Below are 24,275 nucleotides of genomic sequence, written 5' to 3' on the forward strand. Positions count from 1 at the left end.
AGTCCAAGGATTCTCAAATTGTCTCTTCTAGACCTGTTTTCTTGGTCTGTCAATTTCTCAGTGAGATATTTCATGTTTCCTTCTATTTTATCAGTCTTTTGACTTTGCTTTATTTTTTCTTGCTGTCTTGAGAGATCGCTGGCTTCTATTTGCCCAATTCTGGTCTTTAGAGACAGATTTTCTGCTATAATCTTTTGATTTCCCTTTTTGATTTGGTCTATTCTCTTTTGCATGGTTTCCTCCAATTTGCTTATTATTTTGTTTGATGTTTGGGCATCTTTCTCCAATTGATAATTTCTTTCTTTTAACCTGTTAATTTCCTTTTGAGCTATTTCCCATTTTTCTTGCCAAATCTCTTCCATCTTTCTCATGATCTCATATTTGAACTCTTCAAGAGCTTGTGATCAATTTTCATTTTTGGGAGAAAGTTTGAATGTGATTACTTGTTTGTTCTCCTCTGCCGTTTTCTCTGTTGTCTGGATTTTTTCTGTGTAAAAGTTGTCAAGTGTTAGAGATTTCTTCTTGATCTTTCTCTTTAGAGGTTCTTGTGCATGGCTTGCCATTATTATGATGATATTTTTCTTTCTCAGTCAGAAGTCTGGGTGAGGCATTCAGACTCTCCCTATTGAGCTATGGAGTAGTTTTCACCTGAGTCACAGTGTTGTGAGGCCCTCTCAGCTTTATCCTCTTGCCCATGGTCAGTCTGAGCTCTTTAGGCTCCTAGTGCCTCAAATCTAGCTGTTCTCAGGGTCAAGCCTCCTGGTGGTCCCCTTGCTTGTTTCTCTGCCTGAGGCTCCTTTACCAGTCTTAGGGCACTGCTTCCACAGTCTTGCACTACTCCACACTGGGTGTCCTCCCAAGGTCTATGCCTGTGCTCAAGATCTGTGTTCAAAGTCCATGTTCTTTAGCCTCTTGGGGTCTTAAATCTTGCTGCTCTCAGGAGAAGCCTGGTGATCCCAGGTAGCTGCCAAGGACTTAATGAATGCCCCAAACTTGCTTTAACTCTTGTAAGCTGGCTTTGGCACTGTAGGTGGTGTGTGTGGGTTGTTCAGCTCTCATTTTAGTGAGAGCTATTTCACCCCCTTATAGCATGGAAATGTCCAGATCCCATGTACCTTCAATGCCGTGCCCTGTTGTGTGGTCCCTTCGTTTGTCTGGATTTGGTTTTATGTCCTCTTGAAGAGTCCTATTTATGTGGGTTAGGAGAGGTTAAGCACGCTGCTTCACTCTGCCACCATCTTAACCCAGAAATCTCTTCTTGAACAAAATTTTAAAAGAAACAGCTAGCTTTCTAGCTTTTTCTCTGTAAGTATTATCCTGGAAATATATGATTGTGTATATCTGGTGGTAGGGAAAGAAGGAGAGGAGAGCTGAGTGGTGGGGAAAAGAATAGTGAAAAATTGATCTAATTGAAGCAAAAGATTTCAATTAAAGAAAAGAATGCATAAAGTTAGATGGAAATAGTGGTCTAGAAATGGAGGGTCATGAATATCAGATTGAAAAATTTCTATTGGAGCCTTTTTTTCAAATCTTGCAAATAATTTTACTCATTCTTCTTTCATTTTAAGAGTGTAATAGCAATAATTATCTCAATGCAGTCTCATCTGTGTACTATGGTGCTTTCCTAACAAATCCAGTTCATTTACAGTGGGAAAAGCCCTCTTCCTAAATAATTTCTGTTAGGTTTTTGAATAGCCTCAACTCATTCATTCTTTGGGAATTCCTTTATTTTACTAAATATCTTAAATATGTTTAATGTGCTTTGTAAACCTTCAGACCCTATATCAATAAGAGCTATTATTAAATTAGTATTTCAGTACATTTGTAAGCTTATCATTATGAGTTCTGATGGGACCTGATCTCTAATATGTATATAATATGATAGATACTAATATGTATATGATATATGAGAATGTTTCCAAAGGCTTCAAAGTCCTTATTCACTCTCATGGCCATTTCCTACCTTATACTTCATGCCCCCATGGTCCACTATTCAATAATGATGACTGGTTTCTGGGTTATTTTTGGCAATCTTCACTTCTGGTTCTATTTATCTAGTTAATTCTCATAGGGTATGTGTAAAGGAGAAAAAAAACCCCAAAAGTAAAACTCATATTTCTATTTCTTTATAGCTTTGATAAAGGGTTTGGTAGAAGAAGGGGTTTATATTTTTAATTACCATGAGTAATGGAATGGCTTATGGCCATTTTTGTCTTTTATGATCCAAGTCTCTCTTCTTTCCTTCAGATTTCCTGACAGTCCCTATCAGCATATGCTTCCCCAGATTTTCTGGATATGCAAGTCCTTTAGCTCTAAACTTATTTAAGAGTTTAGATAAACCTTAAATCCCCAAATGTGAACATGGTCCATCATATGCTTTGACTTTTTACTAGATAAGGCTTGAAAACAGGTTAGTACTAAGAGTACTCACTCTTGTCCTTAGCTATGTGGGGAATTCATGAATGGATCTAAATTTGTGTTTAAAAACAAATTTTTCATTTCCAAACTGGTTTATCTTTAAAAATTTTGTAGTTCCTTGTGTATAACAATAAAAAAATAGAACAAGAAAAGTTTAAAGAATTGAGTATCTATTACAAAATTGACTAGAAGTCTCTTGCAATTAAAGTTGAATATAGAAGGTGAGGAATGATATTTCTTTTTGGAAATTAAGTTCTCTTAGATGAGATCTTCTTTATAGGGTTAGATTTGGGCAAAAAAAATCTCCAAGGTCTTATCTGAGTTTTTTTTTCTTTTTAGGTAACACATGTATGAAATGTATGAAAAAATGTTTTGCAAATCCATGCTAACCATAAGATCACAAGTAAGGGTAACCTATCTGTACATACAGTCTCTGAGGAGAAATTCACAAAAAAAATTATTCATGGATCAGAAATGTAAAAATAGAAGAAACATTAGAAATTGGTGAATCCAAATGCTCTCATTTTGCAGATAGGGAAATTGAGACCTAGAGAGATGATGTAACTTGTCAAGGGTTACATAAGTAAGTAATAAGCAGTAGGATTCAAACCTAGATTCTCAGGCTCTATATTTATCATTCTCTCCACTGTGCCACAATCCTTAAATCATTTGTCAATTGGGGAATGACTTATATTCTTATAAATTTGATTTAATTCTTTATATATTTGAGAATTGAGACTTTTATTAGAGAAATTGGGCTATAAAATTTTTTCCAAGTTTGTTTTTTACCTTCTAATCTTGGTTTCATTTGTTTGGTTTGTACAAAATGTTTAAATTTAATATAATCAAAATTATTCAGCATACATTTTGAAATGTACTATATATTGTTTGGTGATAAATTTTTCCCTTCTCCATAGATCTGACAGGTAAACTATTCTATGTTGCCATAATTTATTTATAATATCACTCTTTATGTCTAAATCACATATCCATTTTGACATTATCTTAGTAGAGACTGTGAGATGTTGATGTATACCTAATTTTTGCCATACTGTTTTCCAATTTTCCCACTAGTTTTTGTCAGATATTTAGTTCTTATCTTCAAAGTTGGGATCTTTGAGTTTATCAAACACTAGACTGCTGAGGTCATATTTTTCTACTCCATTCCTTTGATTCACCATTTTATTTCTTAGCAAGTACTAGATTGTTTTGATGATTACTGTTTTATAGTACATTTTAAGATCTGGTACCATAAGACCATTATCCTTCACTTTTTTTATTAGTTCCCTTGATGTTCTTGACCTTTTGTTTTTCCAGATGAATTTTGTTGTTATTTTTTCTACTTCTGTAAAAAATTTTTTGGTAGTTTGATTGGTATGATAGGACTGCCATGTATATTATATTAACTTGACCTACCCATGAGCAAATACTATTATTCAATTGTTTAGATCTAATTTTTTATGAAAAACTATTTTGTAATTGTATTCATATAATTCCTGTCTTTGCCTTTGCAAATAGATTCCCGGGTATTTTATATTGTCCAGAGTGATTTTAAATGAAATTTCTCTTTCTAATTCTTGTTGCTTGACTTTGTTGGAAATCTATGGAAATGTTGGTGTTTTAGGTGGGTTTATTTTGTATCCTGAAATTTTGCAAAAGTTATTAATTTTTCAACTAGTTTTTTAGTTGATTCTCTAAGATTTTCTAAGTATACCATCATATCATCTGTAAAAAGTGATAGCTTAGTTTCCTCTTTGCCTACTTTAATTCCTTCAATTTCTTTTTCTTTTCTTATTGCTAAAGCTAGCATTTCTAGAACAATATTAAATAATAGTGGTGTTAATGGGCATCCTTGTTTTACTCCTGATCTTACTGAGAAGGCTTCAAACTTATCCCCATTGCAAATGATACTTGATGATGGTTTTAGAAAGATATTCATTATTATTTTAAGAAAAGGCCCTTTTATTCTTATGCTTTCTAGTGTTTTTTCAATAGGAATGTGTGTTGTATTTTGTCAAAGGTTTTTTCTGCATCTATTGAGATAATCATGTGATTTCTGTTAGTATGGTTATTGATATGGTCAATTATGCTGATACTTTTTCTAATATTAAGTCAAACTTGCATTCCTGATATAAATCCCACTTGATGATAATGAATAATCCTTGTGATATATTGCTGTAGTCTCTTTGCTAGTATTTCATTTAATATTTTTTGCATCAATATTTATTAAGGAAATTGATCTATAATTTTCTTTCTCTATTTTTAGTCTTCCTGGCTTAGGTATCAGTACCATATTTGTGTCATAAAAATAATTCAGTAGGACTCCTTCTTTGCTTATTTTGACAAATAATTTGTGAAGTATTGGGATTAGATTTTTGATAGAATTCACTTGTAAATCCATCTAGCCCTCTGAGATGAGATTATTTCAGTATTCTACTTCTTCTTTTGTTAATCTAGACAATTTATAGTTTTGTAAATATTCACCCATTTCGTCTAAATTGTAAAATTTTTTGTCATATAATTAAGCAAAATAGCTCCTAATGATTGCTTTAATTTCCTCTTCATTGGAGATGAATTCACTGTTCTCATACTGGTAATTTGATTCTCTTCTTTCTTTTCTAAATCAAATTAACCAATACCTTATCTATTTTATTTGTGTTTTTTTCATAGAACCAACTCTGACTCTTATTTTTTAGTTCAATAGCTCTTTTACTTTCAATTTTATTAGTATCTCCTTTGATTTTTAGAACTTCCAATTTAGTATTTAATTGGAGTTTTTTTATTTGTTCTTTTCTAGCTTTTTTAGTTGTGTGCCCAATTCACTGCTTTGCTTTTTCTCTGTTTTATTGATATAATCATTCAGGGATATAAATTTCCCCCTAAATACTGCTTTAGCTGTATCCCATGAATTTTTGTTATGTTGTCACCTCATTGTCATTCTCTTTAATGAAGTCAGTGATTGTTTCTATGGTTTGTTTCTTGACCCACCCATTTTGAAGAATTAGATAATCTGGATTATTTGGTTTCCAATTAATTTTTTATATCCACAAAACCTTATTGAATATAATTTTATTGCATTGTGATATGAAATAAGTTACATTTATTGTTTCTGTTTTTCTACATTTGGTTGTGAAGTTTTTATGCAATAGTACAAGGTTAATTTTTGTATACATGCCATGTGCTTCTGAAGAGAAGATATATTCATTCCTTTTTGTCCCCATTCAATTTTCTCCAGATTATCTATTAAATCTAACTTTTCTAAAATTTAATTCACTTCCTTTACTTCTTTCTTGTTTATTTTTTGGTTATATTTATCTAGTTCTGATACAGGAAGGATGAGGTCCACTACTAGTGTAGTTTTTTTTTTTAATTTTTTTTTTAAACCCTTAACTTCTGTGTATTGACTTATAGGTGGAAGAGTGGTAAGGGTAGGCAATGGGGGTCAAGTGACTTGCCCAGGGTCACACAGCTGGGAAGTGTCTGAGGCCGGATCTGAACCTAGGACCTCCCGTCTCTAGGCCCGGCTCTCAATCCACTGAGCTACCCAGCTGCCCCCCTAGTGTAGTTTTACTGTCTATTTCCTTCTTCAATTTTTTTAGTTTCTCCTTTAAAAATCTGGAGGCTATACCATTTGGTGAATATATGTTAAGCAATGATATTAGTTCATCATCTATACTATCTTTTATTAAGATGTAATTACCTTTTAGAAAAAAAGTAGAAATATAAAATAAATAATTTTGATTACATTAAATTAAAAAGATTTTGTACAAACAAAACCAATGCAAACAAAATTAGAGGGGAAGCAACAAATTGGGAAAAAATCTTTATAACAAAAACCTCTGATAAAGGTCTAATTACTCAAATTTATAAGGAATGAAATCAATTGTACAAAAAATCAAGCCATTCCCCAATTGATAAATGGGTAAGGGACATGAATAGGCAATTTTCAGATAAAGAAATCAAAACTATTAATAAACACATGAAAAAGTGTTCTAAATCTCCTATAATCAGAGAAATGCAAATCAAAACAACTCTGAGGTACCACTTCACACACACACACACACACACACACACACACACACACACACACACACACACAGATTGGCTAACATGACAGCAAAGGAAAGTAATAAATGTTGGAGGGGATATGGCAAAGTTGGGACATTAATGCATTGCTGGTGGAGTTGTGAATTGATCCAACCTTTCTGGAAGGCAATTTGGAACTATGGCCTTTAAAAGACTATGCTTTAAAAGACTGCCTGCCCTTTGATCCAGCCATACCACTCCTGGGTTTATACTCCAAAGAGATAATAAGGAAAAAGACTTGTACAAAAATATTTATAGCCACACTTTTTTTTGGTGGCAAAAAACTGGAAAATGAGAGGATTCCCTTAGATTGGGGAATGACTAAACAAATTGTGGTATCTCTTCATGATGGAACACTATTGTGCTCAGAGGAATTGCTTGTTGGCTATGGGAAGGGGTTTTGGGAAAGGGAGGGAAAGAACATGAACCTTGTAACCATGGAAAAATATTTCAATTAAATAAAAATTTCCAAAAAAAAAAAGAGATGTAATTACCTTCCTTATTTCTTTTAATCAGAACTATTTTTGCTTTAGCTTTGTCTGATATCATGATTGCTACTCCTGCTTTTTTAAATCTCAGTTTAAGTCCAATAAATTCTGCTTCATCCTTTTTCCTTTCCTTTTGTGTGTATCGACCTACCTCAGATTTGTTTCTTGTAAACAACACATCATAGGATTCTGATTTCTAATTTACTTTATTATCCACTCTGTTTTATGAGTGAGTTTGTCCCACTTAAATTCATAGTCATGATCACCATCTGTGTATTCCCCTCCATATTGTTTCACCCTTTTAAACCTGTACTTTCTCCTTTCACTCTATCCCTCCACATGTATTTTGCTTTTAATCCCTCCTTCAATTCCTCCTCCCTAATATGCTCCCCTTCCCGCCATCATCCTTCTTATTCCCCTCCTACTTCTCAATTCAGTCTTTTAATCACCCCCCCCAATTTGCCCCTTCCTTTATATTACTCCCCTCCATACCACCTCCTTTCTTATTCCCCTTCTAATTCTATATAGGATAATATAGGCTTCTATATTCCAAAGAATCTGGATGTTATTCCTCTCTGAGTCAATTTCAATGAGAATAAATTTTAAGTATTGCCCATCACCACTCTCATCTTTTCCTCCATTATAATAGTTTTTCCCCCACACTTCTTTATGTGATATAATTTACCCCATTCTACCTCTCTCCATTTGTCTTAGTGCAATCCTCTTTTTCAACCCTATATTTTTTTACATATTATCTTAAATGGCTTACTGCCACACCTTCTATCTATGTATACTTACTTCTTCTAACTACTATGATAATGATAAAAAATTTTAAGAGCTATAAACTTTACATGTAGAAAAGAAATAATTCTTTTTTTTTAACATTTTTTTAAACCCTTAACTTCTGTGTATTGGCTCCTTGGTGGAAGAGTGGTAAGGGTGGGCAGTGGGGGTCAAGTGACTTGCCTAGGGTCACACAGCTGGGAAGTATCTGAGGCCGGATTTGAACCTAGGACCTCCCATCTCTAGACCAGACTCTCAATCTACTGAGCTACCCAGATGCCTCCAGAAAGAAATAATTCAACCTTATTGAGTTTCTTAAGTTTTTTTCTTGTTCTTATTTACTTTTTTATGCTTCTCTTGAATTTTGCATTTGGACATCACATTTTCCATTTAGGCCTGATCTTTTCTTCAAGAATGCTTGGAAATCTTCTATTTTATTAAATTACTATACTTTCCCCTGAAAGAATAGTGTTAGTTTTGATGGATAGGTGATTCTTGGTTTCAAATCCAATTCCTTTGTCTTCCAGAATATCATATTCCAAGCCTTCTTATTCTTCAGTGTAAAAGCTACCAGGTTCTGTGTCATCCTTACTGGGGCTCCATGATATTTGGATGGTTTCTTTCTGGCTGTTTGTAGTATTTTCTCCTTGGCTAGGAGCTCTTAAACTTGGCTATAATATTTCTAGGAGTTGTCATTTAGAGATTTCTTTCTGGAAGTGGTCTGTGGATTCTGTCAATTTTCTTTCATAATTTCTTGCAATATGATGTCTAGGTCTTTATTTATTTAATTAATTTTCATAATGACTTTCATGTAGCCCAATAATTCTTAGACTGTCTCTCCTGGATCTATTTTCAAGATCAGTTGTTTTTTCAGTGAGCTACTTCATATTTTATTCTATTTTTTATTCTTTTGATTTTATTTTATTTTTTCTTGTTGTTTCATGAAATCGTTAGCTTCTGTTTGCTCAATTCTAATTTTTAAAGACTGATTTTCTTCCACAAACTTTTGATTCTCCTTTCCCATTTGGTCTGTTTTACTTTTCAAGAAACTTTTTTCTTCACTGGATATATTTTTATCTATTTATCCACTTGACCAATTTTGCTTTTTAAGCTGTTAATTTCTTTTTGCATTATTTTAATTTCTTTTACCTCTCTTAATTTGATTATTGAATTCCTTTTTGAAATCTTCCAAATTGGCCTGCAACCAATTTTCATTTTTCTTTGAAGTTTTACATATGGTTGCTTTATTCTCATAGTTCTCTACTGAATCAGTGTCTTATTCTTCTTTATATCCATAACAGTTTTGTATGGTTAGGTGTTTCTTTGGCTATTTGCTCATTTCCCAGCCTTTTTTTGTCTGTGGACTGGTAGTTTTGAAAACTGATGGTTCTGTCGCCTCTTCTGATGGCTTTTTGGACTCACCATTGTGAGCTATTTTGCAGGGGTGGGGGGCTAGGGTCTTTATCACAGTACAGGCACTATGGATTTCAGGGCTTCACTGTGGCCTGGTGATAGCACTTGGGACTTCAGGAGGTAAGTGGGGTGCTCTACTGTTGGCTTAGGCAGGGCCACAAGATCTCAAAATTAGCCTATGCCCAGGCAGTAGATGAGGGGTAGTAACTGGCACTCTTCTGGGTGCAGTTTTATTTCTCGTTCCTTCTTATCCCATGAAAATCAGATCTCTCTATTTATTTTCAAGTTGTTTTCTCTATTTATTTTCAAGTTGTTTTCCATAGGAGAGCCCCCTCACTCTGTCTTCTTTTTGGTTCTGTAACTTCAGTTGTTTTGGGCTGCTATTTTAATTTTGGTTTGGTAGGATTCTCAGGAGCAGTTCCAGCTTTTCCTGCTACTAAGCCACCATTTTGGGTCCACCCTGTCTAGATTTCTATTTCTTACTTGGAGATAGAGAGCTCCAGTGCCTTCCATAGCTAGCACTTTATTAGCACTCATCAAATGTTTAGTTATAACAAAAGATAGAGTAAGAATGCTTACTACTATTGTTCTGGATTGGTGAAAGCAAGAGAGCTCTATGGTGTGACTCTGCTGTAAGGTTAAAAATCTAACAAATATGAAAGACAGAGCCCTGGTGTAAGGCCCTGAATACATGCTTTCATGATGGCCTGAAGCATCTGAATGAGAACATATAGGTCTATTTATTCAAAGGAAAAGCTTTATTTGGCCTGGGATAAATTAGTGTTCCAGCAAAAGCAAGATGCTGTTTAATACAAAGGACATTTCTTTAATTCCTTTCAGATCTCAGTTCCACAGCTTAGAAGTGTTTGGTATGTCTATTTCTAAATGGCATGACTATTATACAATCCCCTGTCTTCAGCTGGCATCAGAATGATATTCTCATCCTCTAGGTTGTCTGTACTTTACTTCCTCAAAGCTGAGGAGGCAAAAACCCTGCCAGTCTCATCCATCTTTTCATGGAAAGCTGGCATTCTGAACTGGCACCTAAATGCACTTTCAGACTATCCCTAGGGACCTTGGTGCTTTGAGTTGAATTTATAACATTAAGGCCAACAAAGATGTTAACATTAACTTTCACACTTAACAGAAAGAAAGAAGTAAAATCTACAGCTTACCTTTTGAGCTCCGATTTTGTGAGCTGTTGTGTTCTCTGCTCTCCAGTGACAATGGCCAGTTCATCCTTCAATTCCTGGATTTCCTTTTTCAAACGCACAATAATCTGCAGATTGCAAAGCAAGACAATGAATTAAAAAGTCAAATCTTCTTGAAGTCTCAGACTTTGAACTTGTTAACAAAGAGTAGTACTTTGAATAAAGACAAACTTGATATTTTTCCAATCCTAAACTTAAAATGATTTTTTAAAATGTAGTAGAATTTTAATTTTTGTTCCCTTTAAAAATGCACTATTCAGAAGTTATGAGTGGTGAAAAATTATATTTAAGAGATAGAAAAGAAATTATTTGGCTCATTAGTTCTATCTGTTACTCTATAAAATTTGCCTTAAAATTATATATTTTTAATCTTTATTAAGTGAGTGGAAGTCAAACCCAGTGGCAATATTATGTAGGCCAGCAAAATAAAATACATAAAAATCAAAATCAAATCATTATAATTATTAGGATGTAAACAATCCCTTTTCCCGTAAGTCACTGTAGTTATAACTGATTTAGGTCTTGGGGCAGTCATGATGCATTCCTGCTAATGTCACATACTGTGATTAGTGTCTGACTCCAGCCCTACTCTCTATACATTAGTTACCTAGTATATCCTGAGGTCCCAAGGGTAGAAGGTGACTGAAGGCAGTTTCTCTGGAACTTCAGATCTAATTACCTTACTGTTGATTTTGGTATGATTTTTAGAATAGATAATAATTCTCTCAGGCATATAAAATAAAGGTTTGAGGGCTCTTTAGGTGATGAGAGATTTTATTTCCAGTTCCTGAACTGTTTCTTAATAGACAGATAGACTATAATTAAGTTGATCATTCTGGGCCTTTCCTCACCTGAAAAAGGATAATATTTATTTGATCTGTTTAAGATTTGTAGTGGTGAAAGCCTATATCATCAAGTGCTAAATAAATGCTAGCTATTAATAGTAATAATGGCATTATAAGTAACAATAACCACACTAACAATATTTACTTGGCTTCATTTATTTGTTTTACCATAGAATTTGGATACTTGAATTCCTGGAGTATCTATGATGTTAAGGATTTAAGCCTTTTGAAATTTGTTGTTACTTAAAATTCTGTTAGCCTGTGGCCAACCAGTGATAAACCTGTCTCAGTTAGATAGAGGCTGATGGAAATCAATAGACATAGAGTTCACCACTGGGCCCATACTTGAAGTCTTTTCATTTCACTATGTCAGGACAGAGCATGAGTCCTGCTCACAGTGCCTTCAAGGACAGAGTATAACTTCTGTATCAGAGTAAAATATCATGTAGGATTTTAGAAGTGGGTTTCAATTGAGTTTCTCCCCTTACTCCATCCCCAGTTTATAGTAGAACAAGTCTAATCTTTCTTTGTATGACAGCCCTCCAGGTATGTTAAGATAGTTATAATGTCCTTCTAAACCTTCTCTTCTCCAGGCAAATTAACAATTTCTTTAATCGATCTGTATATTTTATGGTCTCCAGGCCCCTACTCAATCTCTTCTTAAAGAATCTTTGTAAAATGAGCATTATGCTCTAGGTATGGTATGACATGGGCATATGGTTGCCTGGAAAGACTCATCGTCAATGGGTTGATTTAATTTGGGTTTATAAGATGTAATTACAGAAATCTGAATGTGAGAGATCTCACACTGTTTGTGATGTATGTGTATGATTTAAGGATCCACCATTATTCTTAAGAAAATGAAGGAGCAAGGTAAAAGTAGAGAGGATAGCTTGCAGATGAATAGCATTTCTATCTAAAGTTTGGTCATCTGGTGAAAGTAAAAAAAATACAATACTGAATGTTCAACATTCAGTAATGTTTTATAGAATACTATCCAAATGCATAAAAGAAAAATCTAGGTGAGTTATATAGCCAAGTTATGTTGCTTGCATTTTTTTTGATGAAAACATTTTTTTTTAATGAAAAAGTTTTTTAAAATTTAAATTTTAAGATTTGTTATTATATTACCATAAGCCATTAGCTACCAATTCCTAAAAACTTCATAAGGGAAGCCTTAACCCCCTAAAATAAATAATAAATAATAAAAAATCTTAAAATAAATAACAGAAGAGCTATGTAAGTATGGTTCTCTTTAGTAATGACCATTAGGATTTCCCACGACTTTATGAGCAAAAGGAAGTTAATTCTAATTATCCCCAGAAGGTTAAAGCAGATGATGTTTCTAAAAAAAGACTAAGACCTGCACATATAAACATAACCAAAAGGAATGACTCATCATGAAAAGCAGCAGCAATCTATCCAGCTGTATCTTTTATACTGAAGAAAGTCAACTAATAGCTTCTTACCAGCCTGGGGTCAATCTCTTCATTGAGAACAGCTTCATTCTTTATGAGGGCCACTCGCTGGGCAAACCTGCAAGTTGATATAGATTCCTGGAGAAATAATATGTCTCTTTAAAATGTTATTATTGATAGGGATTTTTCCTCATTCAAACTTTATCTTTGTAAATAGTTTGCAACACACATCTAAAATATGCCCGAATGTGCCATGATGACATAATTTTATTTTACTGTCTCAATTCATTTTCAAAAGGTCTTTGATCCATAGCAGTGATCTAATATTTTTGATCACTCACCCATTAGGAAGAAACTTTGGAGACTGGACCCCTAGTATGTAATTTTTAAACTCCTTTATAAGTTATCTGTATGTGCTCCTATGCTAAAAGTATGTACACCGTGAAACTGTCAAAAAAATAGGAACTAAAGGGGATGAGATAAAATGAAATGATTTTTTTTTATCATTGAGTCAGTAAGGAACCACTGGGGTTTGTTGAGTAAAGAAGTGACATGGTCATACCTAACATTTTAGAAAAATTAATTTGCCAGTGATATGGAAGTAAAACTAGAGAGAGGAGAGATAAGGAAGGGATGCTAGTTAGGTGATGAAGGACTTAAAGAGGTGGGTGGCTGAGTGAGTAGAGAGGAGAGGAGTGATGGGAGAAATGCTATAGAGACTGGCCCTAGGATTTCAGTGATATATGGAACTCTCAGATGAAGAAACTACCTTTGCCAATGTGGAAGTGGGGGGCACCTTTTCTTATAGACTTGGATACTATAAGAGAATATGTAATTATAGTCTTAAAGATGATAAGAGAATATGTACTTTATAGTTTTAGAGCAGTGATTCCCAAAGTGGGCACCACCACCCCCCCCCCGGTGGGTACTGCAGCGATCCAGGGGAGTGGTGATGGCCATAGGGGCATTTATCTTTCCTATTAATTGCTATTAAAATTAAAAAAAATTAATTTCCAGGGGCACTAAGTAATATTTTTTCTGGAAAGGGGGCGGTAGGCCAAAAAAGTTTGGGAACCACCATTTTAGAGCATTGCCTAGAACAATGGAATCTCATAGCCAGTGTCAGAGGCAAGACTTAGGCTCTTGGAGCAGATCCCCATTTTATCATGGCTTCCTCTCAGATGCATGAGATGGGGAAGTAGAAATGAAATTAATATCCCATTTGAGTGAGTGAGAGGGTAGACTCAAAGATAATGCAAAGGATTTGAATCTGAATAACTGGAAGTTTATGGTGCCTAAACATAACAGGGAAATTTACAAGATGGTTCAATTTGAAGAGGAAAGAGGTTATCATTAGATCTGTGATCTGCTGGAATCTATCCATTCCTTTGCATCCTGCATGATCACCACCACACCATTTAACCCCAAATCAAAAGGACCAGCTCAGAAAGGGGAAGAATAGGTAATTTTAGAATGCCTAGAAGGGGAGGGAAGAGTGGGAGAATTTAGGGAAGATGTCATCATATTAAATATGGATAAATCTGGCCTCCTTCTCTAAACTAGCCTGCTGGTTTGCTTATGTAAAGCCTCCTAGTTTTTCCCGTTTCCAAGTGTTACTGACTGCCTACATCACCTCATACAAGCTGGACTAAGGAATGGCTGGCACTAGAGTTACATGATATGTAAATGAGTAGTTGGCCACTACCAGGACATCCTAGGTGGCAAGGCCATCTGTATGGGCAGGATCACTCTACAACAGTGAGTGGCCCTAAACTACCTGGAGCCTCAGAGACCAGAAATAAAGGCAAAGAGTACCTTCTTCTAAAAGAGCAACTCTCTTGGTTCTCTGAATGTATATACTAATCTAGTAGCAATCTCCTGGGAACATGGGAAGCTGAGTAAAAAGGATAGTTCTCAAAATGAGTATATAATAAATGATTATAATTTTCCATTAGGATGAATGAGACATGGGTAAATAACCTAGAGAGACTGATTCCCTAGGCTATTTAGCCAATAGTCAGGTCTGAAATGCACAAAACAGGTAGAAAAACAACTATAACTCCTCAAACCCACTCTACTTGATAACAATGTAAACCAAGTCTGAGATTGCTGATAGAAAGAGGCAACATACATCTATGTTCCTTTTTTCTAATGACAGCGTAGCAATCATGGTGGTCATGCAGTTTCCTCCCAAGCTGTCCCTCAGTACACTGGTCATCATGGAGTTCCTATAGGGAATATGGGACCGGTGTTTCTCTGCAAGGGCAATTATAACCTGTGATGAAGTATAACAGCATTGGTATTACATTAGCCATAATAAACAAATTATGGAAACAAACAGACCTGTAATCTCATAGAATATTCAAAAATATTACTGCAGCAACAATAACAAAGGTTCAAGATGATTTCTTATTCCTACTGTTCATTAAGAAAACAACAAATAATATATAAATAATAAACCATCAGTTTCTTTTGTGAAATGAAATAAACAAAGATTATCTGGCATATCATTTGGGCAAAAGTATAGACATTTCTATCTTCTCTTAAAGCTCAAATCATACGCTTCATGTGACATAGAGCTGACTATGGGATTCTAAAGATTATACCAATAAATCACAATCTTTTGCAGAGGTTTAACTAAGCTGGAAAAAACATGATGGATTATAAACTGGTTAAAAGCTGATAAAAAACTTGTGATGGATTATAAAGCTATATTCCCACAACCAGCTTAGAGACTCATTATCAGAGGGCTGGTCATCATATAATAAATTATTTTTGGCCATAGCTACACATGAAGTAATCTGCTGTGCATTACAATCTGTATTGGTAGAAAACCTATTTGTGAGCCTTATAGATTGTTAAATTATATATATATATGTATATATATGTTATTTTATAATAATAATAATAATAATTAGTATTTATATAGTATCTACTATAAGCCAAGCACTATGCTATGCATTTTACAGATATAATCTCATTAGATCATCACAACAACTCTGGGAAACATGTTTTATTTTTAGTCTCCATTTTATAGTTGGAAAATTGAGACAAAACAGAGATTAAGGTATTTGCCTAAAGCTATACAGCTAGTAAGTATCTAAGGATGGATTTGAATTCAGGTATTCTTGACTTTAGACCCTGCACTCTATCCATAAATTGCATTATTACTAACATAGGGTCCAAATATGTAGTGCTAGAAGGATCTATAGTATATATATATATATATTTATGTACACATATTACTCACTATATATCCATATATATATGTAGAGAGTGAGAATGTAACTTTCTTGAGGGTCTAGACCAGTGATTCCCAAAGTAGATGCCACTACCCCCTGGTGGATGCTGCAGCGATCCAGGGGAGGTGGTGATGGCCACACTTTTTTGTTTACATTCTATTCTGAGTTCAATAAATAGTTTCATAATTTCCAGGGGGTGCTAAGTAATATTTTTTCTGGAAAGGGGGCAGTAGGCCAAAAAAGTTTGGGAACCACTAGTCTAAACTATTTTTACCTTCCTTTGTACCTCCCAAACTTAATCCTATATTATGGCCTGGAAAGTCCCAAAAATGGTGAATGGAAGTTATAACAAGACCATCCATTAACACAGTGATTCCCAAAGTGGGCGCTACCACCCCCTGGTGGGTGCTGTAGCGATCCAGGGGGGCAGTGATGGCCACAGGTGCATTTATGTTTCCTATTAATTGCTATTAAAATTTTTAAAAAATAATATGTTTTCTGGAAAGAGGGTGGTAGGCCAAAAAAGTTTGGGAACCACTGCATTAACACACTTTTCCCCAGAAACAAGATTTCACCTCCCTTAAAGAGGAAGGGTTGTAGAGGAAATAATGGTGGCATGAAGCAAAGGGTTGCTTAGGAAGATGAAGAGCTATGGATTTTTTAACATTCATTCATTTAACAAACACTTGCTGAATGTCTCCTATGGATAAAGCACACCGGTTCCTTTTAGTTCTTGAGTACCTCAGGACATTTTTAATCTCCTGGATATATGAAAAGGTTGAAGTAGTTCAGAGTCTTTTCTATCTCAACCAGAGAATTAGTTTAAATCAGCAATGGGAAACTGACACTCTCATTGGCTTCACTTTTGGACAATAATTTCTTCTTCAGATAATATGTTATGATTTCCAAGGACAATACAAGTTGGCATATCTATTAGAATTATAGCATTTAAAACTAGAGGGGATCTTCTAGAGGTCTTAGAAGGTTTTCTAGAAGGACAGAAGTCAACTGATTCAAACCCTTCATTTTGCAAACTTTTTAAATGACACAGAGGTAATAATTAGCAATCTGTATAATGTGCCCTTGTGCTTTGAACATATGCCTATAATTTATTTATTTATTTAGAATATTTTTCCATGGTTCCATGATTCATGTTCTTTTTATCCCCTCCTCCCTCCCCCCCTCTGAGCTGACAAACAATTTCACTGGGTTATATACCTATCATTGTTCAAAACCTATTTCCATATTATTAATATTTGCAATAGAGTGATCATTTAAAGTCCCCAATCATATCCCCATCGAATCATGTGATCAATAATGTTTTTCTTTTGCATTTCTGTTCCCACAATTCTTTCTCTGGATGTGGATACTGTTCTTTCTCATAAGTCCCTCAGAATTGTCCTGGATTGCATTCAATTGTGCCACAGTTTATCAGTCTCTATGTACAATGTTCTCCTGGTTCTGTTCCTTTCACTCTGCATCAATTCCTGGAGGTCTTTCCAGTTCACATGGAATTTCCCCAGTTCATCGTTCCTTTCAGCATAATAATAATATTCTATTACCATCAGATACCACAATTTTTTCAACCATTCCCCAATTGATGGACACCCCTTTATTTTCCAATTTTTTGCTAGTGCAGCTATAAATAAATATTTATAGGGTATTTTTCCCTATTGTCTCTTTGGGGTACAAAACCACCAGTGATATTGTGAGATCAAAGGGCAGACAGTCTTTTAAAGTCCTTTGGGCATAGTTCCAAATTGCCTTCTAGAATGGTTGAATCCATTCGCAACTTCACCAGCAGTGTATTGGTTGAACATATGCCTATAGATTATCAGGTAAATGATAGATTTTTATTCAGAAAATGTGGAGAGCAAAAGGCTCAGGTTTTTGAATGTTCCTTGTCTCATCTCAAAAAACTGGTTTTGGTTCAGACTCAGTTCAGGTGTCTGGGTTTATGAATTTTGTTCAATCCTAAGCAATCTCCTATCTAAATGAGTTAGTTCTGGGTCTAAACTCATTGTTAAAGCCAACTGTAAGATTAAATCAAAGATAGTCTGGGAGGATACCAGACAAAACTGCACGCCCTTACCCAAACTCCCCATTCAGCAGATCAAAAATTTTGAGGTGTTCCAAAAATAATAAATCTTTCATGGGCGAGGTAAAGGCTGGTTTCATTTCTAGGTGAGACTTAAAACATTCCTAAGTTGAAGAGAAAACAGACTGCCTTTTTAGATAGTGTGGAAGGGTGGGAGGTGGCCATACTAAACAAGGAATTCTTTCTAAATTTCACTTCTATTTGTTGCTTACATTTATAAATATGATGCTGAATGTTTTAGAAAACATTCTAAAGTTACTGAATTATAAACTACTCGAGGACAGCAACTATATAATATTCTTTCTATGCCAAGCGCACTGTAAACAGCAAAGAACTAATGTTTGTTGAATTTAGTTTAACTTGATTTAATCTAGAGACAATGAAACCTCATACTATACTTCTCAAAACTCTGCTTAGAATCAATAACTGTAGTATTTAATGATTTAAAAAAAATTTTTTTTTTAAATTTTAAACCCTTAACTTCTGTGCATTGACTCATAGGTGGAAGAATGGTAAGGGTAGGCAATGGGGGTCAAGTGACCTGCCCAGGGTCACTTAATGATTTTTTTTAATTGAAAAGCTCACAAGGGTATGGAAAGTTATTCTCCGAAAATGGACAAAGATTAGGAGTGGTTACAATTGGCACTAACAGCATTAATTTTTCTCCCACACGTTGTACATTCAATGGAAGCCAAGTAGAAACTTAAACTCTTACTCTCTTAAAAAAAATCCCACATGTGGAATAAATGGTTTAAATGTACCCTCGCTTCTGATTTCTATAGAGGTAGGGAGCAAAACTTTCATTTTTGCAGTGGTTTCTCACTTGAGGTTTTTGCTGATAAGAGTCACGGGTCACATGAGGGGCACTCTATGAGGTTCACAGAACAAGTACACACTTCTTCATTTCTTTTTCTCTCATCAACTTTCAATTTCTGGGGCCATAATGTACCCTGCTATTGTGGCTTAAAATGTTTTTGAGGAAACTTTTGGAAAAAAGCAATGAATTCATAAGGAAAACTCCAAAACCAACCAGATTCTGGCAAACAGAATGCTGTTTACTTACGAACACAATAGGGTGCATTCAACTCTCAACAGAACTATATTCCATTAGCAGGCGTGAGGTCTCATAAATTTGACTAATAGGACAATCATAAGTCTGTATAGAACCAATACAATGATAGAAATGCCTTCATAGGTGTATTCCTTACTACATCTGTTTCATATGAACTGGAAACTGATGATATAAAGAACAAAACTAGGGATTAGTGAGGCCTGCAATCGTATATTATACTAGATTCCTGGACTTACAAGCCATAAAATGTGGTATTAACTAAAGAGATAACCATTATAAGAGTCCTTGTAGTTCATGATTACTTCACTGAATTCCATGATGTCTTTTTCTTTTATCAACCCACTATCTTTCTTTCACTTTTCTTTATTGTCCCCACTAATTCCTCATTTTCTTTTCTATTTGCTTCCTAGTCCTATTTCTAGTCTTCCCTCTTAAGTATTTTCTTTTAAGCACCTGCTATTTTTCAAGCTTTTTTCTCCTTCCTATAAATCTTTCTCATCCTCTCTTCCATTACTTCTTGCCTTTTACACAGCCTTTTCTATCAGCATTTATATACATTTGCATAGGAAATAATCACCACCACCAAAATTTGATGAATAATTCTTAAGCACCAACAGCATCTTGCTAGGGTAGGGAGATAAAAAACAAAATATAGTTCCTGTATTGTTTATAATTTAATTATGTTCACTATATAACTTAGCATCTTTGGAGGAAGAGAGTGTGTGTGTCTGTGTGTGAAGAGGAGTGAGAAGGAAAAAAGGGGTGGGAAAGTTTGATATTTGCTTGTGGACAACCCATTGCAAAGGAAAGTCCTGGAAAACAGAGAACAAAAAGTTTACTTGATCATCCAGTTTGGGAAAGGAAGTAGTTTCTCTTGGGCAACAGAGATTGGTTGGAAGTCTATCTCAAAATCTTTCTTAGCCAATGAACATAATTTTGTATGAGCAGATACATAAAGGGATTATTGTTAAAGCAAGTGTCACCATTGGAAACTAACAATATAAGGGGGGCAGGTAGGTGGTTCAGTGGAGAATCAGGCATAGAGATAGGAGGTCCTGAGTTCAGATCTAACCTCAGATACTTCCTAGCTGTGTGACCCTGGGCAAGTCACTTAACCTCAGCTGCCTACCCCTTACTGCTCTTCTGCAATGGGAGCAATAATTAGTGTTGATTTTAAGACAGAAGGTAAAGGTTTTAAAAAATGAAAAAAGATATTAGTAATAATAATGGATATTTATATAATACAAGTTTTTCACTGTGCTTAATATACATGATCTTATTTGCTTCTCACAACTCTATAAAATAGGTACATCATAATCTTCAATTCAGAGGAGTTATAGGAATTGCCTATAGTCACATAACTCATAAGTGACAGAAGTAGGATTCAACCCATCTCTCTCCCAATACCAGAGCAAGGCTCCTTCCACCTCACCATCCTTCATATTTATTCCTAAGGAGCTAAAGTAAGTGTCAAGACTCTGTTTTGATCTCAAAGATGAGCCAGGAGTAGCTCAGAACTATCAGTCTTCTAAAATTCTACACTAATATTAGTTTCATGCCAGTCTGGACCACTGAGTACTTTGTTTCTATTATCTGTCTTCATTCATTAGGACTACATGCCCATGTTTGAATCAGGCTCCATCCTGACATTCTACTTTTTCAGCTCTATCTCCTTTTCAAGGCTTTTGGAACCACATCAACTTCCATTCAGTACATTCACCTCAAAAGGATTTATGAAGTAGTTAAAAGGTTTTCTTTATATCCTTTACCCTGATGACATCTAAACCCATGTACTTTGTAGTTCCCCTTTTAATTCTTCCTTCATTTTTTTCCATCTCTTTCAGTCTCAGAAAGGAATCAAGGTCTTTGAATATCAACTTCTAACTTATTTGGGAAGATCTACATGGATAAGCAGGTAGGTAGCACAGTGAATAGAGACCCAGGCCTGGAATCAGGAAGACTTGAGTTCAAATCCAGTCTCAGACACTTACTAACCGTGTAACCCTGGGCAAGTCATTTAATGTTGTTTAACTCACACTCCTCATCTGTAAAATGAGCTGGAGAAGGAAAAGGTAAATCACTGCCAAGAAAATCTCTAATGGGCTCATGAAGAGACAGACATAACTGAAACAACTAAACAACAAAAACTTGGATGAAATGACTGCTTCCTATTTTTGTGGGACAAATTAAGAAATGAAATGTAGTATTATGCTTTGTTTAGATAGAGAAAGGTCCTCTCCATTAATCATTTCTTCTATCGTGTCTTCAGTTTTTTCCTCTTTTCCCCTTCAAACACACTCATGTCTTCTCAATCTCCCCAATTTTTTCCCCTTGATTTTGCTACCTTCACTTTGTCCTACTTCAAGCTTCTGTTCCCTCTGTTCTTCACAGTCAAATTTCTTGAAAGAGTAGTAGTGTGTTCTCTCTGTCTTTGTTTCATCATTCATTCCTTCTTCAACTCTCTGCAATTTGGTTTCTACCCCTAACACTCCATTGAAACAGCATTCCACCAAAAGCATTGATCTCATTACTAAGAACAGTTAGTTGCCTTTTCTCAGTTCTCATCCCACTTAACCTCTCTGTTGCATTTAACCAACTCTTCCTCTTGGAACTTTTTCCTCCCTCAGTTTCTGTGTTGTACTATGCACAAGATAGCTAGGTTGTATAGTAGAAAAAGCACTGGATATGGAGTCAAAAAGACAAGAATTCAAATCCAGCTCCAAACACTTATTTTGTGTCGGTTTCTTCATCTGTAAAATGGGAAATAATAATGATTAATTCCAAGCCTTATTGTAAGAACCAAATGGCATAATATTTGTAAAGTGATTTATTAACTTAAAAAAGCTATGTAAAGGCCAGTGACTATTATTTTCACTATCATATACTCTTCTAGGTTCTCCGACATGTTTCATTTTCTCTATTTTTTCTTTTTTCTCTTACTTTATACCCTTCTTTCTACCCCATTAATGTAGGCATTTCCTAGGGTTCTTATTTCTTCCTATTTTATCACTCATTCCCATGATTACAATGATCATATCAGTACAAGTGATTTCCAGATCTTTATCAACAGCTCCATATCACTCTCAGATCCAAACTAGCATTTCCAATTATTGCCTGGACATTTTCCCCTTGAAATCATGCCAGTATATCAAACAACATCACTCCAATTTATCCTCCACAATCCTGTCAAATAGATGTACCTAAGACTTGAATAACTTATGTTATTTCTTGCTCAAAACACATCATCAGTTCCTCACTCCCTATCAAATAATTTATTTTGATAGTATCACAACAACAACAAAGGAGTTTTATCAACTGTAGGAGAGGTGTCATTCTGAGCTTAGCAGTTATGAGAGTTGGAGGTGAGTCACAACAATGAAGCTGGTTACTGGAAGAGATATAACCTGATTACTAAAGAGCTGAGGATTGCTTGCCTTCCCTAAGTTTTATCTTCATCCAAAAGGCTCAGGCAAACTACCAGATCAGGCTATTAATCAGTTCAGCTACTTTGAACATGTACAGGATATGCTCAGAAGAGTCTTCAACTCCATCCAATTTTATCCATCCTTCCAGGCCCATTGCAACAAGAATATTAGTATTTTTTGACTCAGGAGTCAATACTAGGCAAATCATTTTGCTTCTCTGAAGTTCAATGTTCTTAACTACAAAGTATTTAAAGGAATAATCTTTAATGTTGTTTTGAGAATAATGCAAATATGGTGATGCAATGGATGGGATTGCTGGGCTCAAGTTCGAGTCTGGGCTCATTCACTTATTGGCTATGTGATCCTGGACTTAATTGCTTAAATTCTGTTTGCCACGGTTTCCTCTTTTGTAAAATAGGAATAAAAATAGCACCTACTCCCACAGTTGCTATGAGTATCAAATGAGATAATAATTGTAAAGCACTTAGCTTGGTGTCTGGTTATATAAATGTTAGCTATTATTATTATTATTATTATTATTACTGAAATGTAAAATATTAGCTATTATTATCTCTCTAATCAGAAGTAATTTCTGAAATAGCACAGCACCTGGATTTTTATCATTATGCTTTCACATTATGTCTTGAATTATACTTACCTATAAGCATGTTTTATCTCCCAGACTAGGCTCCACACCCTATTAGGGGAAGGATTGTGTTTTACTAGTTTTTAAATTTGTTGCAGCACTTTGTGCTGCACCTGGAACAAAGTGAATACTAAATAAATTGTGTTGGTTAAAGAAATATGCAAATAGAATGTATTGGTTGGCAGATGGGTTGTAAAGAAGTGCAAAAGAACATGAATGTTGAAAGAAACTCTATCTACCCCTATCCCACCCCACCCCCAAATCCAAGAACCACCAGTATTTGAGAAGGTGTCCATTTGGTCAGTTCTATTTTATAATTTCAATAATATTCTAATAAAAAGAATCTGATGTAAAAGGATACTCATTTACCCACAAAAAAAGATAATAAGCATTTATTAGCAATATTTGTGTTTAACAAACATTTCAAGTTAAAGCAAGAACCGTGTAGGAACACAAACAATTTTACCTGTTCTAAGTAGTGAAGCGAAAGGTTGATATATTTGGCTTCTGTCAGAAGCTGGCCTCCAACTCCAGTCTTTGCAACCCGCTCTGAACCAGCCAGGTCAACCAAATGGAGTTTGGCACGACGGACAGTGGCAGACCCTGGTTCCTTGCTTGAGATATGAACAGTGAAAATGCAGTGGGAACGAGTAGAAGCCTGGTTCATAGGAGTCTATCAAAAGGAGTTGCAAAGAAAAGCACATTAGAAAAAAAGATTTTTTTTTAAAAAAAGACAAAAAACAACATTTGTAAGCACTTGAGAAGGTAAATATATTTCCAAGGGAAAGTATGGGCATTCAACAAAATTGAAGAATTCCAGGTATTTGCACAGAAAAGACTGGGGCTAAATGGAAAGTTTGATATCCAACCACAAAAATCGAGAGAAACCTGAAAAGGTAAATAAGATACAGAGGGGAAAGAAAGAAAACTTATAATTTTTAAATTTGCCTTTTTAAGGGCCTCAGTGAGATCTAATTATCTGTATTCCTTTGTAGAGAAATATTATGTATAATTCTCTGTAGTGAACTCTATTCACTATTATAATATTCACTATTATAGTAATCAGAAGAATAATTAACAGGGTGAGGGTGGAACACTAAATAATCTAAGATGGCATGGGGGATGGGAAA

The 24,275-nt window shown here is 34.9% G+C and overlaps 1 protein-coding gene across 1 annotated transcript in view; it reads right to left on the minus strand.

Moving 5' to 3' along the window:
* Window positions 1-24,275, minus strand: part of KIF6 (kinesin family member 6) — a 540,790-nt gene that overhangs the window by 341,863 nt on the left and 174,652 nt on the right. Inside the window, exons 7-10 of the mRNA XM_044675300.1 lie at window positions 23,612-23,818; window positions 14,794-14,937; window positions 12,714-12,800; window positions 10,364-10,467 (exon numbers count right to left, since the gene is read on the minus strand). Coding sequence (XP_044531235.1) covers window positions 10,364-10,467; window positions 12,714-12,800; window positions 14,794-14,937; window positions 23,612-23,818 — 542 coding nt within the window. The remainder of the gene's footprint in view (window positions 1-10,363; window positions 10,468-12,713; window positions 12,801-14,793; window positions 14,938-23,611; window positions 23,819-24,275) is intronic.

Source organism: Gracilinanus agilis, chromosome 4 (assembly GCF_016433145.1).
Source record: "Gracilinanus agilis isolate LMUSP501 chromosome 4, AgileGrace, whole genome shotgun sequence".
Taxonomy (NCBI): domain Eukaryota; kingdom Metazoa; phylum Chordata; class Mammalia; order Didelphimorphia; family Didelphidae; genus Gracilinanus; species Gracilinanus agilis.